Consider the following 16,856-nt stretch of genomic DNA (forward strand, 5'->3'; position numbering starts at 1 on the left):
TGCTAACTCCAGATGTAACTTGAAATCAAACAATTAAAGGCAACCATGAGCATACAGTTAATATGTATTAAATGTTTCTATTTTGCCTGGCGTAGCAATTGAAAATATTCTGCAGAATTCGCCAGTCAAGATAATCTGCAGACTAAGACCTAATTTAATGTCTGCTGAATTTGGCCTCAGAGCAAAAATTCAAACAAAGCAAATTTCAGGGTAGATGTGTCTTATATTTAAACAAGAAATAGATACATTTTAAACATTATTATTATTATCATCACTGTACAAGAGTGTAGTGATGTTATTGTGCTGGCAGAGTAAATCAGCATTCTACAAGGCAATTCTAAAAATGGGGACAACTCAAACAAAAAATTATAACTTTGAAACTGAGCCTCATGTGAGCACCAAATTTGGCACAGATGTAGCAGACTATCTGCTCTTTTCTGTGCCAAATTTGGGGAAATTTGAGAAAAGGGTTTTCAAGTTATGAATTTTTAAAACAAGCAGCCCAGTTGTAAAACAGAACAAATAAACTGAAAAGACAAATATTGATTGTCTTGGAAGAGAGTTATTGTACCCGCTTGCTTTTTTATTTTATTTGGAAAGGATCCAGGTTGCAGAGGGTGAAATATTGATCCTCAAAAAAGGCCATTCAAAAGAGTGACTTTCTTTTAAACTGAGCCTGTGTAGAACAGGCTTACCCTAAGTCTGTTCCAAAGTAGACGCATAGTTGCAGCTTTGTGGCTCAGGGAAGGGAGATGTTTGGAGGGCTATGAAAGTTCACAGAAAAAGTTAAAATACAGTTTTTCTTTGAAGAGTTTTTTAAAAGGCTTGCTTTAAATAAAGTAGTGGAGTGACAGTGCTCCAGAAAGAGACATTTTGTCATGTATCTCCAGGGAATCAGTATACACTTGTCAGTATACACTTGGGAGTTTTTCTTAGGCACCCTTCAGTCTTGAGAGACTATGGTAACATTCTCTGTATCGAGGACTTGGAACAATGTCTAGTGTGGCTGAAAAGGCCAATTCGAGAGTGACAGTCCCTTCCACACTGAAGACAAATACAATCTGTACCCTGTCCAGCTCCCTGATTTTGCTGCTTCTGGGACTGCCTCTTTGCCTCGGCCTGGTGGACAAGGGTCTCTTCAAACTGGGAGAGGCCGTGATTCACCACCTGCCTCCAGGCTGAACACTCAGATGTCAAAGTTTCCCATCTGTTGAGGTCCATTCCTCAGGCCGTCAGATCCCGCTTGCAGATATCCTTGTATCACAGCTGTGGTAGTCCAAGAATATCTGGGGAAAATGTCTATTCAAAGCAGACTGCAATAATTTGAAATAAAAATACAATTAAAATACAAAAACAAAGTCAAAGATTAAGTGGAATTAAATTAAAGGCATAATTAAATAGAATTAAATTAAAGGCATAAAAACTTAGCACTATAGATTGTAGCTGGCAGTAGAAAATGGGTGGATGGGAAGAAAGTGCCCAAATTGCCAAATACAGTTCCTTTCACATGCCCAGATGCTTTTCTTTCTACATTAAAGCCACATTCTAGTGTATGGTATCATATAGTCTAAATGGTGCTATACTATAAACCTCAATACAGCTACTTCCTGTATAGTCTTGTGGATGTATGAAGTGGAAAGCAACTGTAGGGTGATTTGGGACCTATACCTCTCATCTTCCTGATTGCAGCAGCAGCTGCTATTAAAAATAACAGCAATAATATTCTTCTTCGTAATTCCATTAGGTCCCATCCTTATAGACTTTACAATGGGCTAAAAATGTGTTCCGTGGGTAATAATTGAGTCAAAACTCTATTTGGACTGTTGCCTAAGCTCAGTGGCTTAGGTCTCTGGCTGAAGAGCCAGAGGTTGGGAGTTGGATTCCCCGCTCTGCCTCCTTGAGAAGGGGTGAACTTAGTGATGCATGAGATCCCTTCCAACTCTGCAGTTCCAAGGCGATGATGATGATGATGATGATGATGATTAGTCTGTTTGGATTATTGTTTTATTATGGTTTTTTTTTTAAGTTTTGTTACATACTATTTTATTCTGAGTGACTTCCACATCAAATTAGCAATACTAAACCAGATTATCGTACTCTTGCACAACTGCCACTTCTCTCACTGCCATTGCTATCAAAGTTATTTCTTCCTGGTACCACTATACTGTTTTGCCAGCCTATAAGTAGGTTTCCTATGTTGTTAATGTAGGTGAATAGACTGGCTAAAATAGGGGACCACCACTCAATGTCACTAGCAAAGACCTCAGCAGGGATCATGTCTTCGCTGGGAGCCTTGCCTTTCTGAAAAGTTAGGATCAAGTTCCCAGTTTCTACAGGGGAAACAGGTGACCATTCAGGGAGACTAGAGGGAATCACATGTATGGAGTTAGTACAGATACTACCCCCCCAAAGATATGATTAAAGTGGAAGACCCATACTTCTGATCTAATGGAGTTGGCAGTCTCAAAGGGTTTGTGTGAGAAGCCTCTTTCTGTCTGTTTCCCAGAGATAGATTTTTGTCTCCTATTATTCAGCTGTATCCCAACTATACTTCAATGGAAGTAACAGTAAGACTACTCACTGATACACAGCTGTTTATTACATACTATGTTGCACAATTTGCTCTGGCAACTAAAAAGTCGAGGCTTCGATTTGTTAAGGTTCATAATATTACATAAATGTTGAATATAGTGACTTTGATATTATACACTATGCCACCATTCCCAGAACGTGTTTATTGACCCTTGGGGCATCCTTTTGTTTTAACTGTTTTTATGTAAGTTTGCCTTTGTAAAGGCCTATGGCCAGAAACAATAAAGGTATAATGTATATGTGTGTGTTTCTTCCTGGTGCTAGCCTTCCCATACAGCAAGCTTAGACAGCTTTTACACTTTTTCCCTGTCCCACTTACTCCCAATTTCCTTTTTGGTTTGGGCAATGTTTGGGCACCCTCAAGGTGAAGGTACCTTGGCTGCTCTGCCTGAGCTTCATCTGGTCTACAAAATTGCTTTTACTTATCTTGATAGGGATTTCACTGGTCATATTTTAAAGCCTACTATCCCCAATAGCAACAAAAGGGTTGTTTAATATTTGTATTATATGCATATATAATCCTTGTGGTGTTTCTGCATGAAAGTACATTTGCTTTTGCATTTCTCATAGGCAACCAAGCAGTGATAGTGTGGCACAAACGCCTGAATTACTGCGCCGGTACCCTCTTGAAGACCATACTGATTTCCCACTTCCTCCTGATGTAGTGTTCTTCTGTCAGCCAGAGGGATGTTTAAGTGTCCGACAGAAACGCATGAGCTTGCGAGATGATACTTCATTTGTCTTCGCTCTGACAGATAAAGATACAGGAATCACCCGCTATGGCATATGTGTCAATTTCTACCGCTCCTTCCAGAAGCGTGTGTCCAAGGAAAAGGGAGAAGGCAGTGGTGGACACCGTGTCCGAGATGGGCAGAAAGCACCTAAATCTGGAGATATGTCTTTTACCCAAGAAGAGAAGGGTAATGAGAGTTCAGAGAGTGGCAGTTCCCTGCAGCCACCAAACACAGAGTCTGCCCAAGATGTAAATCGATCACCACGGAGTAAACATTCAGCAAAAAGCACCCACCGCTCTCGTAACAGCACCCTGACCTCACTGTGCATCATTAGCCACTATCCTTTTTTCTCTACCTTCCGTGAATGTTTGTATACCCTGAAGAGGCTGGTGGATTGCTGCAGTGAGAGACTCTTGGGGAAGAAACTGGCGATCCCTCGAGGTGTACAGAGGTAGATGATGAGATGAAATGCTTTCGTTTAATTACATATTTAGATGACATAATGCTTATTTCACTTTCTTTTGGGCATGTCTGGTGCTTATTACATGAGTGTATTTTCCTAGGATACAGGGAGAAGACATGCAATCACTCTCCTTTCTATGTTTTTTCATAAAGCATGAGATTGGACTTTTAGCCTGTATAACAGAATGGCTATTAGTTTTGGTGCAAACCTTATACTGGACTGTATGGTACTGAAGCTTATGCAACGTGCATCAGAAATTCCTTCCTTCCTTTCACATAAAGAAATGATAATCTCTTTAAGAGATTGTTTGTGGACTTCCCTATACCTTTAGGTCCTTGCCTTGTGGTCCTGCCTTAAGTGTGCTGCTCATAGGATCAGCTTAATCAGACTTTGCTGGTTTTTCTTATTACTTTGTCTCATGTGTCAAGCACAAATACATCCTTGAAGAAGAATTGTCTGTTTCATTTGCTTTTTTATTCCAGATTCCAGGGCTGCAGCCTTCCTAAGACTTCTAATAATATGAAACTGAGAACTCAGTGTCAGTATTAAAAATTTACAAACTCATAAATCAGCTTAAAGCAAATTTTAGAATGAACCAATTAAAGTAAAAAAGAACTTAAGCCAGACCCAAAACTTAACTGACATACAAAAGCAGAATATGTAGTTAAAAACCTCATTATTGAAAACAAACAAAAAAAATTCTTAAAAGCAACTGATGAGCCTTGACAAGTGCTCTGGAATGGGATTCCATAAATTACAGGTCACTACCAAGAAGCCCAATCTGTGGTTCTTGCGGTCCTGTGGATTTGAAAGGTAGGCCAACAAATAGTGTCTCTGCCACAGACAGTTTCATAAGGTACAGGTGGATCTTTCACATAACCTGGGCCCAAAACATTTAATGCACTGAGGAACAATATCAGCATTTTGAATAAATGCAAGAATGCACTGACAGCCAGTACAACTGACAGAATTAGTCCCTTTGTAAATCAACCATGTAACCCCAAGTAGCTGGGTTCTACACAGTTCGTATTGAAAGATAAGGTTCTATGGAGAATGAATGCACGGGAGAGAATATCTAGGATGCTTTTTAGAAAATCCTTTGTGTTTTCAGTAATTTTACTGTATTTGGTTCTTTCCAGAGATTAGTAATGTTGTGAGCATTATATGCAAAGATGTTATTGGGCAAAACAACATATAATGGAAACATTTTAAAGTATATAAATAAAAATGGCCAAAATCCTGCTGTGCAGTGTTGTGCTATGTGACAGCAATAATGTCAAGGGAGTTGGTGGGAAGGCATTAAAAGCTTCCTAGTCCATAAAAGCTTTCCCTGCCCCGTCAGATTCTCAGGAACCCTAAGGATTCCTTTTGTCCTGAGGGGGCTTATAGGAGCTGCAGAACAAGGAAGGGAACTCTTTAATGCCCTCAAATTGCTGTCCCTGCTGTTGGGAATTAGAGGGGCAGCAGTGATCCTCAGGCTTTAAAGGGGTCCCTCCCTGGTGCCACGGCTCTCAATGACTTCCCAGAACAGAAGAGATTCTTAGGAATCCCTGGAAATTAGGAATGGGAATAGGAAACTTTTCATTCCCCTGTAACACTTTGGACAATGAATTATTTGTTTTGAGAAAAAACTCCTCGATGCAATTTTCACAGTACATCAAGGCATTCAAATACCTTTAAATTAAGTTGTTCTTATCAGGAGCTATCTTCTAGAAAAAGAGTAATGCTGGGAAATATATAATCCTCCAAATGATGCTGAACTACACCTCCCATCAGTGGGGATCAGAGTAGCCAAATGACATGAATGATAGGAACTGTAGACCGACAAACCATTTTGGAGACACTTTCCTTCCTCAGCTTTGCCAGAACCTGAACCTCTTCCCCTGTACTAGATGGCTGCTAGACGTCTCATTGTCCTGATTCTGCCAGTGGGACAAAGAGCAAACATTCTTCAAAGTGCCTTCTTCCTCAAGGTTAGATTTGAAAGCAGAGGTGGTAACAATATCCTGGTCAATTGATCACGCTTGCTAATGTTACCTTTTTCTTTGTCTCCACTCCTGTGTATGCTTCACCCCTCAGCAGAATACTTCACCAATTGGATAATGCTGTATTGTAGTCCATAAAAAAATTATACCATGTTAGGTGTGTGTTTCTTTAAGGAGTCCCAAGACTTCTAACTGTGCGTTTGAACTGTGTGGGCCAGATCCCTGGGACAGAATTGTCAGTAGAACTACAGAGTGTATCTGTTTTGCTTTTACGCAGGGACACAATGTGGCGGATTTTCACAGGCTCCCTTCTGGTGGAAGAGAAATCCAGTGCATTGCTACATGATTTGCGTGAAATTGAGGCCTGGATTTACCGATTACTTCGCTCCCCTGTGCCTGTTGCTGGCCAGAAGCGTGTGGATGTGGAGGTTTTGCCACATGAATTGCAGCCAGCCTTGACATTTGCCCTTCCTGACCCATCCCGCTTCTCTCTGGTGGATTTCCCTTTGCATCTGCCCTTGGAGCTGTTGGGTGTGGATGCATGTTTGCAGGTGCTGTCCTGTATTCTCCTGGAACACAAGGTGAGAGGGAAATGAATCAGGGTGAATGTAAGCAATTCAGCAGATGGCTCTGCATTGTTCATTCCACACCATTTCAACCATATATTAACAAAGAAGATCATGATAAAGAATTAATGCATTTTGTCAGAATGAAGAATTTCTTGCTGAACGCTTTGTAAAGAAGTAAGCACCGAGGATTCTTCACAACATTTTATTTCTATATCAAATAGCATATGATTGTGGAGAATTTTTAATAGGATTGGAGTGCAATTCATCCGAAAATAGAACATCGTGGCATACAAGAAATCCAAAATGTTATCTTGAGAAAATAAGTGTGATAGAAGTTTCACTTATTGCAGGTGGTGTTGCAGTCCCGGGACTATAATGCTCTCTCCATGTCTGTGATGGCATTTGTGGCCATGATCTATCCACTGGAGTACATGTTCCCAGTGATTCCTCTCCTTCCTACCTGCATGGCTTCTGCAGAACAGGTATGCAAGCTCTTCAGTGAAGGGAGCACTCTGACAACACTTTTTTCTTGATAGAAACATTTGGATTATCCTCTATCCAACTGCTGATATTAAAACATATATTTTTCCATATGCCTAACAATCTCTGTAGCATTTGTACCATTTGTATAAACAGCCACATTTTATGAAAGGAATAAAAATGGCAAACAGTGTGCAAAGGAGTCCACTTAACTTTAAAATGTCTCCCCTTATCCCCATATATCACATGGTATGATTCTGACAATGACATGTGAGTAGCATGGGCTGCAGTTCTTTTGAAATAGCGAAGAGCTGATATTTCTTACATAGAAAACCTGGGCTCCAGGAAGACACTGAAAAAATTAGTTTGCACTTTGTACATGTTCTGACTTGATGCTGAAGCCTGAGACTCATTCTTTTGCATGAGAACGGACAACTTCTACAAATAAAGGGTTTTGAAAATTCCAGGAAGGTCTATTTTATGATTTTTTTTCTCTAGTTCTCCACATCAAGATTTTTAAATATAGTTTTAAAACCTATGAAAATTTTCTCAGTGTGTCTATGCATGCATGTGTATAAACACAGCATGAATTTGATCACCATTTTTCAAGCATGACTTTCTCAGTGAGCACTCTTTTCTATAGATCCTTTGTACACAGGAGTTTTCTTGCTCTCTGGAAATCTCAGTATGAGATGAATGCTTTTTTGGATATATTCATTCATACAGATACTTTGCAGTTACATTACATGAGTAAGGGTCTCCCATCCAAAGTACTGGTAAGATGCGCACCTGTTTTGTTTCAATACTGTTGCAACACTGTGTTATTTTCAGACAATCATTGGGATTAATGTAGACCAAGCTTGCGTATGCTTTAAGTGTCACACTCCCTCTAATAGTTTTCTTTTAGTGATTATTTCTTCAGCAGAAAGTCTGAAAAGATTTAAATTTCTCCTTATTAATATTTTCTATACAGCTACTTCTGGCCCCAACACCCTATATCATTGGAGTTCCAGCTAGTTTTTTTCTTTATAAACTAGACTTTAAAATGCCAGATGATGTATGGCTAGTTGATTTGGACACCAATAAGGTAAGTAGCTCTGTTTATAAAGGCAATAGTAAATATATTTCCACTTGAGAAGTATGAATGAGTTTGATTTTCTTCCTCAATCCTTCCTTTTTAAAACAAATGTAAAAAAAGAGTTGCCTGTTTGTTTCCAAAGCATTCTGCAAATCTCCTCTAAGTACTAATATTTGGTTATATATAAGTCAGAATCCTCTGGGCATTTATGCTGGCAAAAGTGTAGCTGTGTAAATTGCAATGGCAACTTGATGTTAATTAACAACTTGCCTTTCACATTCCTAGTTTTGTGCTACTTGTGCAACTTGGTGTGCAACAAGGAATACAAGCTGCAGCTTGTTAACGGGAGGAAATTCACTGCTGCTGTTTAAACACTTATAATTATGCTGGTGTAGTAATAGGATCCGGCCATACTTTAAAATTGTGCATTTACTTGTTCTTCTGCCTTACCTTGATCAAAGTGCAGTACCTATTATTTACTAATTTGGAATAATTTTCTTCATACTACTGTAGTGCCTGACTTCATGAAGAATTTATATGGTTCTTTTCTAAAGTAACAATACTTAGGAACTTGTATGGGACCCATGTTAGGAAATCGTCAAATTACCATCCACAGTGGATTTTTTTTAAAAAAAGAAAGTTATTCATGCAGGAAACTAAAATGAAAACAAAAAACACACACCTAAAAACCTTAATAACAGAAAACAGCATAAATAATACAATTACACACATATTGTGCTCCCTCCCCATGACCATGTGGAGATATAACAATTTTTTTCTCTATTTACAGAGCCCCAATCCCCTTCCAAAACTGCATTGACTCTTGTGAAGGTACACAACACTTTCCCTTTATTAATATAAAATTGATAAATTCTCCCCAGATATCAATTAAAATATTCTTATTTATCAAACCCTTCTTTACTTTAAAATTGCATGTTAATTTGCTTCACTTTCCAATTCTTTGCAACCATTAATCTTGCTACCGTTAATTAATTTGAAATTAATTGTTTCATTGTCCAGTTGCATTGTTCCTTATCAGATATTGAGAAAACCACTATTTTAGGACATATGTCCTTATTTGGCTTAATTATTTCATTTATTTCCTTGAAAACCAATTGCCAAAATTTCAATATATTCTCACATTCCAACCACATATGAAAATAAGTTCCTATTTTCTGACATCTTCTCCAACATAATTTAAGAATAATTAGTGTCCATTTGATTTAATTTCACTGAGTTAAACACATCTCCAAACTAATTTATAAAAGTGTTTCTTTATCCTTACAAGTATATACTTCAGTATTTTGTTGTTGTTGTTTAGTCGTTAAGTTGTGTCCGACTCTTTGTGACCCCATGGACCAGAGCATGCCAGGCCCTCCTGTCTTCCACTGCCTCTCTGTTGTCCCCTTCTCCTCTTGCCGTCACATTTTCCCAACATCAGGGTCTTTTCCAGGGAGTCTTCTCTTCTCATGAGATGGCCAAAGTCTTGGAGCCTCACCTTCAGGATCTGTCCTTCCAGTGAGTACTCAGGGTTGATTTCCTTCAGAATGGATAGGTTTGATCTCCTAGCAGTCCAGGGGACTCTCAAGAGCCTCCTCCAGTACCACAATTCAAAAGCATCAATTCTTCAGCTGTCAGCTTTGACTATGTGGACTTTTGTTGGCAAGGTGATGTCTCTGCTTTTTAAGATGCTGTCTAGGTTTGTCATTGCTTTCCTCCCAAGAAGCAGGCATCTTTTAATTCTATGGCTGCTGTCACCATCTGCAGTGATCATGGAGTCCAAGAAAGTCCATATCTTCCCCTTCTATTTGCCAGGAGGTGATGGGACCAGTGGCCATGATCTTAGTTTTTTTGATGTTGAGCTTCAAACTGTTTTTTGCACTCTCCTCTTTCGCCCTCATTAAGAGGTTCTTTAATTCTGCCTCACTTTCTGCCATCAGAGTGGAATCATCTGCATATCAGAGGTTGTTGATATTTCTTCCAGTAATCTTTTTTTAAAAAATATTTTTTTATTTTCTTTATAAAAGTAGGGTAAGGTAAGAGACATCTGGGATGGGGTACCCTTGGAGGGGGTGGATTTGAACAGATACATTACAGGTATATATTTTTCATAATAATTCTATATATTCTCTTCTAGTAATAGTTCCACATATCAGAAAGAAATATAAACAGTGAGCGAGAGGGAAAAATCAAATTCAGACAGATATATTATTATTCCGATTATTGATTATGTACAGTAGCTAATAGTCTTTATCTCTTCTCATACATTTTCCTTTTATTTCTCATTTCCCAAGGGATATGTTTCACTGTCTTCAGATTCATTCCTTTTCTTCGCTCGTCTTGCTTTGCTTTCAGAATTTTGTCTCTATATGTCGTTTTAATGAATCTAATTTGGATTTCTCTTGGGAGATCATTTTTTCAATAAATACTGAGATCTTCTGGCCACATCTATATTCCACTTAATTTCATCCTTCTCACAGTCCGCCCAATCTGATAATAAATCGGTTGTAACTTCTAAGAGGTCTTCATTTTGAGTTTCTTGTACATTCTGTCTTCTCAGAATATGTGATGCATTCTTCATCTGGGTTTGAGTTCTTGATGTCTCATGTTGGTTTTGTTTGGTTTCAACTTTTGCTAAGCTTCTGAAGTTCTAATACTGTCTTCTCCATTTTCTTTGCTAATCTCGCTGTCTTCTGTATTTCTTGATTTTGCTGTGTCACATCCTCTTTCATTTGCCCCAGTTGTAAATTTATATCCTCCTGTTGTTTGGAAAGATCAGACACTTCAGTTTTCAGGGCTGAAGTATCAGACTTAATTTCATCAAACTTTCTATCAAAATGGGCCGTCTGTTGGCTGAGCATGGTGCTCATGAACTTCTCAAAATATTCTTTTATTAATAAAGAAGACTGAGTTTCTTGCATCAATCTCAGTGGTGTAGTTTCTGGTGCCAGACTTCCTTTTCCCACCTTGGGTTTTGCAGCCGTTTTTGTATTTCCAAAAAGAAAGAAAAAAACCCTCAGTTCTATAGTATTCTCCACTGGTATCTGCTTTTCCCCTCTCCCTTCTTATATAGACTTAATCTAGTACATTAGGGATATGGAAATATGGAAGGATATGAGAGCAACCAACAAACAGAGATCAAGCAACTAACAAATGGGGATCGCCCAATATACACTGAATAAAAAAAGAGTCAATGTTATTAATGAAGAGGGGAAACTTTCCTTGACCACTCCCAATCAGGGAGAATATTTCCTGAATATAGTAAGTATAGTAAATATTACTCAGCTTCAAGGAAGCTATTTATGTCTAGATTTGACAAAGAAAAAAAAGAAAGAGTAAGTATAGTCAGGTTGCTCAGAGTTTTGGGCACATTTCCAGACTTTGAGTAGAAAAAGATAAGGTGAGATAAAGTGGAAGAGAAGCTCCTTGTCTCTTCTAGCATCGCCACGGAGTTTTAGGAACAGCAGGAAAATTAAAATAATAAGCTCCCAAGAAACTACTTTTCCAACTCCTCCCCCAACCACGCTCAACAAAATAGACAAAATCAAGAAGAAAGAAAAATAGAATCAAATCTATTCACTTTTGTAATCCACATGGGTGTCACTTCGTTTATGAGCAGCCTCCATTTTCTGCTTTCATCTCTGTACTGGCCATATTGGTTTCTTCATGCATAAATAAACTTCAGGTGGGTGTAGGCACAATCTAAATGATTAGTATTGAGACTGTTCAATAACATTCAATAATATCCAGCAGGTTTCTAAGGGGGAACTTTGCAGACATATAGTTCAGCAATTCATCAGGCTAAAAGTCTCTTTTAATGAACTTCTGTGTTCCCTCCTGTCCTCTTGTGCTGTTCGCTTCTGAATGCTTTCAGTGTTCAGTCTTACAGCCTACTACTCCCACCTATCTTCATATATCACAACAGATTTCCAAGTGTTCAGCTCAAATGTGGAAATGAAAATAAATTTGCTTATGGTGATGTCTATAAATCTGGAATATAGTTGTGTATATGTTCTCCTCCAGCCTTCTGGACTGCATCAATTTTTCAGACCTGTATGGAGTCCTGCCAAAGAGAATGCTGAACTTCTGGGATAGGGAGGTAGCACCAGGCTCCCCCCACCTTCTCAGATGGCGCTTCTCTTCTTTGGGTAAATTTTCTTCTCTTGGAAAATTTGATTAGGCTATCTCAAGCCTACAGAACTTCCATCAGCGATTAAAATTGAGAGAGAGTTATCAATTTGCAACCTCCATCCATCTTGGCCCCGCCTCCCTTCCGGCAATCTTGATCCCGGCTTGGGATTTCTTTTATCCCATATATTATTCCACATATCTATTTCCTCTCTCAAATCATGTTGGATCTTATTGGTCCTCTGCTTCTAATAATATCTTGTAAAGTTTACTTATTATCCCTTGCATTGTCTTATTTTCCTTTATCTTTACCTTCTGTAATATTATTTCTTCAAATCTTGTAAGAGCTCTACATTTGCCATTTCTTTTTTACGCATTTTTAGGCCACTGATCTAATTAGATAAGATTGAACCAGTATATTCTCTCCATTTCTAATATTTATTTTATTTGTTCTTTATTCCTCATATTTTTCAGCCAATCTTTCATCCTTTTTTGAAATAACATAGCAAGAGTGCATACTGGTTATTGGTTTTATTACCCCTGCAGTCTGATCATTACATACTGACTTAATGCCTGCTGATATTGCTGGAGTAAGGCAGCTTAACTCCTCAAAGGGTTATGTCACTGGTTATTTAAAGAATGCTTTTCCAGCAGCCATGTATGCTGGACAAATATAATATTAATGAAAGAATTAAATACAAAACCACCACAACGGTGATATTTAGCTTGAAATACAACTATAATAGAATGGAATCCTGTATTTCCCTTAATTCATTTTGGATATTCATGTAGAACTTTTGGTGTGTTTGTTTTTATGTTCAAGACTAAATGATGTTTTTTATTTAAAATTTTATAGTCTATGTTTTAAAATTAAATAATATCCAAATTAAATTGTTTATTTTCTTATTTATTAACTGTTGCTCATGGCCACATCAGTAAAACAGATTTTCTTGCCTCTTTGGTGGGATAACTAGAAATAGCAGGAAACTGTGAGTTACTTTGATTGACAGTTTTTTTGGGGGGGAAATCATCTACTTGACAGCGCTGTTGTTGTTGGTTTTTTTGCAGCCTACCTGATCATATACAGTCAGTTAGAAAGAAATTTGGATCCACTAAAAGGCTTCCTACGTTTTCTGTTGTTGTCTTACCTTGTTTTCATGAAGTCATATATAAGAAGTCCATTCCTCAGGTGTTTGTAGATGCTGTTTTATTTTTTAAATTTAATTCCAGGTGATTGTTCCTACAAATGCTGAACTACTGCCAGCTTTGCCAGAACCTGAAGCATCAGAATTGAAGAAGCACCTGAAACAGGTACATGAGTGTTCAGATCTAATGGTTTAGTTCTAATTGGAGAATGTGACAGCATGCAGTGTCACAAAGGATTAGCAAACCATGAGTAGTCCACACTTCAGATGGACCCTGTAATGCAAATGTGACATTTCCAATGTCTGCAAGGAAAACGTATCTAGAGTGTGACAAGCCATAGTTAAAGGCAGCTGTTTCAGACAGTTGGTAGCAATGATTTACTGCAACTTCATTCAGCACAGGGAGTTCTGACTTCCTATTGAAAATTCTGTATCCCCCTGCTCTGTATGAACAATCAATTCAAAAATGGGTCTTCTGGAGCTGTCTTTGGAGCAGAGGAAGCAATTAACAAACCAAAAAATACTAGACGAGCTCCCTGCTCAGATATTGCTTGAATAAATGGAATTCCCCCTCGAGGGAATTATGTGATGATTTTATTCACTCATCCTACTTTCTGTTGTCACACAATGGATATTATCTTCTTGTTTCCGAATCATTGTGTAAATTTCATATACAGTAAAATGTGATATTACATACTGTTCTTTTAATGTTTCTTATTTGTTTGTTTTAATGTCTGCAATTGTAAGACCTGATTTATACAAGGGACTGGAAGTGCAAGACCTGTCATGTTTCTAAAATACTTATTCATACAAGGGGCTTTGGGGTACATGGATTATTAAAGTGAGAATACCTAAGAACTTGTACAGGACATAAGGTTGAGTGCTTCAGCTTTATAACTTTCTAATTGCTTAGTCATATTTAGCAGTAACTGTTGCCCTCAGATAATCCTTCTAAGCTGGAAGAGCATTTTCTTGTTTTTCAGGATGCCTATTTCCACAGCTGCTTGAAGTAGCTGTTTGTGGGAAGGCAAACTTGTAACACATTTTGTGAACTATTATCTTTTGTGGATTTATTTCCAATGCTGCATTAGATGAGCCTTTCCACTGATTTAGAGCCTCTGCTCCCTGGCATTTCCTCAAGAAGAGCAGTTTCTAATGCTTCAATTTTAGGTTACCCACAGTCTAGCTATCCTCAAGACTGGGACAAAACTGTGCTTAATCTTAAAAATGTTTGGTTGAAGCAAGCCACCATCATAAACGATGTTTACTAGTTGGCATTTAAAAAGTAATCATGGTTCAAGCATAGCATGGCTAGATTTGGATTACATGGCAAGCTTCCTCCATCCCCAGCAAAAAAGCATCCTTGTTTCCTTATGGGGTGGAACTTGTTAGCAGCTCTTTGTCTAGCCATATTGCAAAGACATTCCAGTCACCACCATGAGAGGTGAAATCTGAAACTGTACCTCTGACTTGAGTCTGTAACCCCCATTTTGAAACTTAAATTTAGCAGAAGAGATTGGATTGCCTACGTGGCCATGATTTTTGAAAATTTTTCTTCTTGCATCATTCCCAGTTCTGTAGTGTAGAGCTTGATGAAGACCAGTAAAGTTAACTTCTGTTTGTAATTTTTAGATATCACCCTGTCTCGCCTATGGAAAGATGCAATTAAACTAAAATTGAAGCAAAAAAACAAAACAAAAACAAACCCCTTTGTGTAAGACCAACCCTACTGGTTGAGGAATGAATGGTGTTTCACTCCAGTAGTGTTAAACTATTGTTCATCACTATGTCTGAACTGCCTGATTTGAATAATGTGAAACATTGCATTTAATCTCTTTGCCACCACTTGAAATTTATATGTGGTAATTCACATTAACATTTTAATGTCGTCTTGGAGCACTGAATGAATTGTTACTTCTGTATAGTTATTAGTCAGTGTGTGTTATGCTTCAAACTAGATTATGCTGTTTACTGTATCCATATTTAGCATTCATTTCAAAATATTTCAAGACCTGGTAAACTGCAGCATTGGCATGTCAAAATGTACACAAAGTCGGACACTAAAATTGGTCATTGATTTTAGTATCTGCATGAAGCTCATTCTCTTTACACTTTCCCAGGCATAATACCGGTGTATCATTTAGAACCCCTGGATTTTCATTCGAGTTGTTTTCTACTTGATTACCATTTCCATTTTCAATTCATATTGTCTAGTTTTCCTCTCCACATTCTTTTTCTCTTTCTCTCCTCTCATTCCCCCATCCTATAAAGTTATTTATAAGTTTGAGACATATAGACTCAGTCTGTAAGAACAAGTTTTATGTCCTTATTTCTATTCTCCACTCCTCCACCCCGTGCATGCTGCATGCAGTATTTAAAGGTAAAGTGTTAAAGTAACAATGCAAAGGCTCTTATTTCTGTCTTCTATAGAAGAGCAGAATTGTATGTTTAACAGTCTGTGATTCCCTGTGTAAACTACCGTAGTGAACTGCCACTGACCCTCCAGTAACATTTACAGTTACTCATTCAGAATTTGCTTGCTTTTCTTTCTTCACAGTTTAAGGGGCTATTCAGCAAAACTCCCACACATCTGAGCAATGAGCAGAACTGACCAAACTATATTGTTTCATCCATTGCAAGACACAAATACTATTCTGTACCAACCAAAAAGAGAAGAAAGTTTGCAAGATCAAGAAAGTGAATGTCATGTGATAAAGCTGTAATGACAGGGAAAAACTTTATCAACAAAGTATTAGGCATGCTTTAAATGTTTGTTAAATATTTATGGACTTTTAAACTGTCCTTTCACAGCTGTCACAATCTCTGGTATTTTTTGTTTTAAAAAAGGTGTCTTTATTCAGATGTGTGGGGTTAAACAACCTGGCCACCTTCAGGAACTGTGTTTATATATAATTCCTTTTAATTTCCTTTCTCATCTGTGGTATTAGTAGTAATAGTTTTTTCTCCATCTGTTTCTCTGTGGTCATGTGTTCGTCTTGGCTCTGATTGTCCGCTGGTGTTGTCATGTGATCTTCCATCTTCCCTCCAGTGTCTGGTTAGCATGACTGCAATCACTCAGCAACAGCTGCTCACGCCTGACAAAAAGGTGTTCTTATTTTACTCTTTTCTCCCTCAAAATTCCACAAAATCATTTTAAAATCTGTTTTGATTTATTGACATTTGGAAAGAAAGAGAAATTAAGTTGAAGACATCCATAAGAGATAATAAAGATCGTCATAGAAAATGAAAACTGTTGAAGCTTTTGTAAATGCTAAATTCTTAAGAAGTTGAAAATGAAGCAAGATTGTGTCCAAACTGTAGAACAAAGTTCTCCCCCCTTAATTATTAATTTTGGGTGATGATACCAGCCCGATAGATATTTTATTTAAAATAAAATAAATAAAATATGTAATGAAAACTTTGGAAGACTGTAAATTTGATATTGGCATAGCTGTTGAACGTAGTGAACTGTCTGAAGAATCTGGGTTTCCCTGTCCACCTGACATAATAAAGAACATATTTATCTTTTATCTTCTTTTTTAAAAAATTAATCAAATGTGGGATAGATAGGGCAGATAATGACCTCGTTAATAATACTGTGAATTTATTTTTAAATAAGATATTTGTATAAATTCCATAGTAAACGTTATAAAAATTTACTTCTCATTGAGCTACAATAGAG

General features: G+C 37.7%; 1 protein-coding gene across 50 annotated transcripts in view; it reads left to right on the forward strand.

Moving 5' to 3' along the window:
• Positions 1-16,856, forward strand: part of MADD (MAP kinase activating death domain) — a 112,936-nt gene that overhangs the window by 22,285 nt on the left and 73,795 nt on the right. For 29 of the 50 annotated variants that reach the window (XM_020799298.3, XM_072986035.2, XM_072986036.2 and 26 more), the window contains exons 3-8: positions 3,163-3,777; positions 6,052-6,355; positions 6,694-6,825; positions 7,797-7,910; positions 13,260-13,340; positions 16,224-16,280. In XM_020799298.3, the coding sequence (XP_020654957.3) occupies positions 3,163-3,777; positions 6,052-6,355; positions 6,694-6,825; positions 7,797-7,910; positions 13,260-13,340; positions 16,224-16,280 (1,303 nt within the window). The remainder of the gene's footprint in view (positions 1-3,162; positions 3,778-6,051; positions 6,356-6,693; positions 6,826-7,796; positions 7,911-13,259; positions 13,341-16,223; positions 16,281-16,856) is intronic. The other 21 variants (XM_072986048.2, XM_072986053.2, XM_072986059.2 and 18 more) reach the window with 1 other exon arrangement.

This window comes from Pogona vitticeps, chromosome 1 (assembly GCF_051106095.1).
Source record: "Pogona vitticeps strain Pit_001003342236 chromosome 1, PviZW2.1, whole genome shotgun sequence".
NCBI lineage: Eukaryota > Metazoa > Chordata > Lepidosauria > Squamata > Agamidae > Pogona > Pogona vitticeps.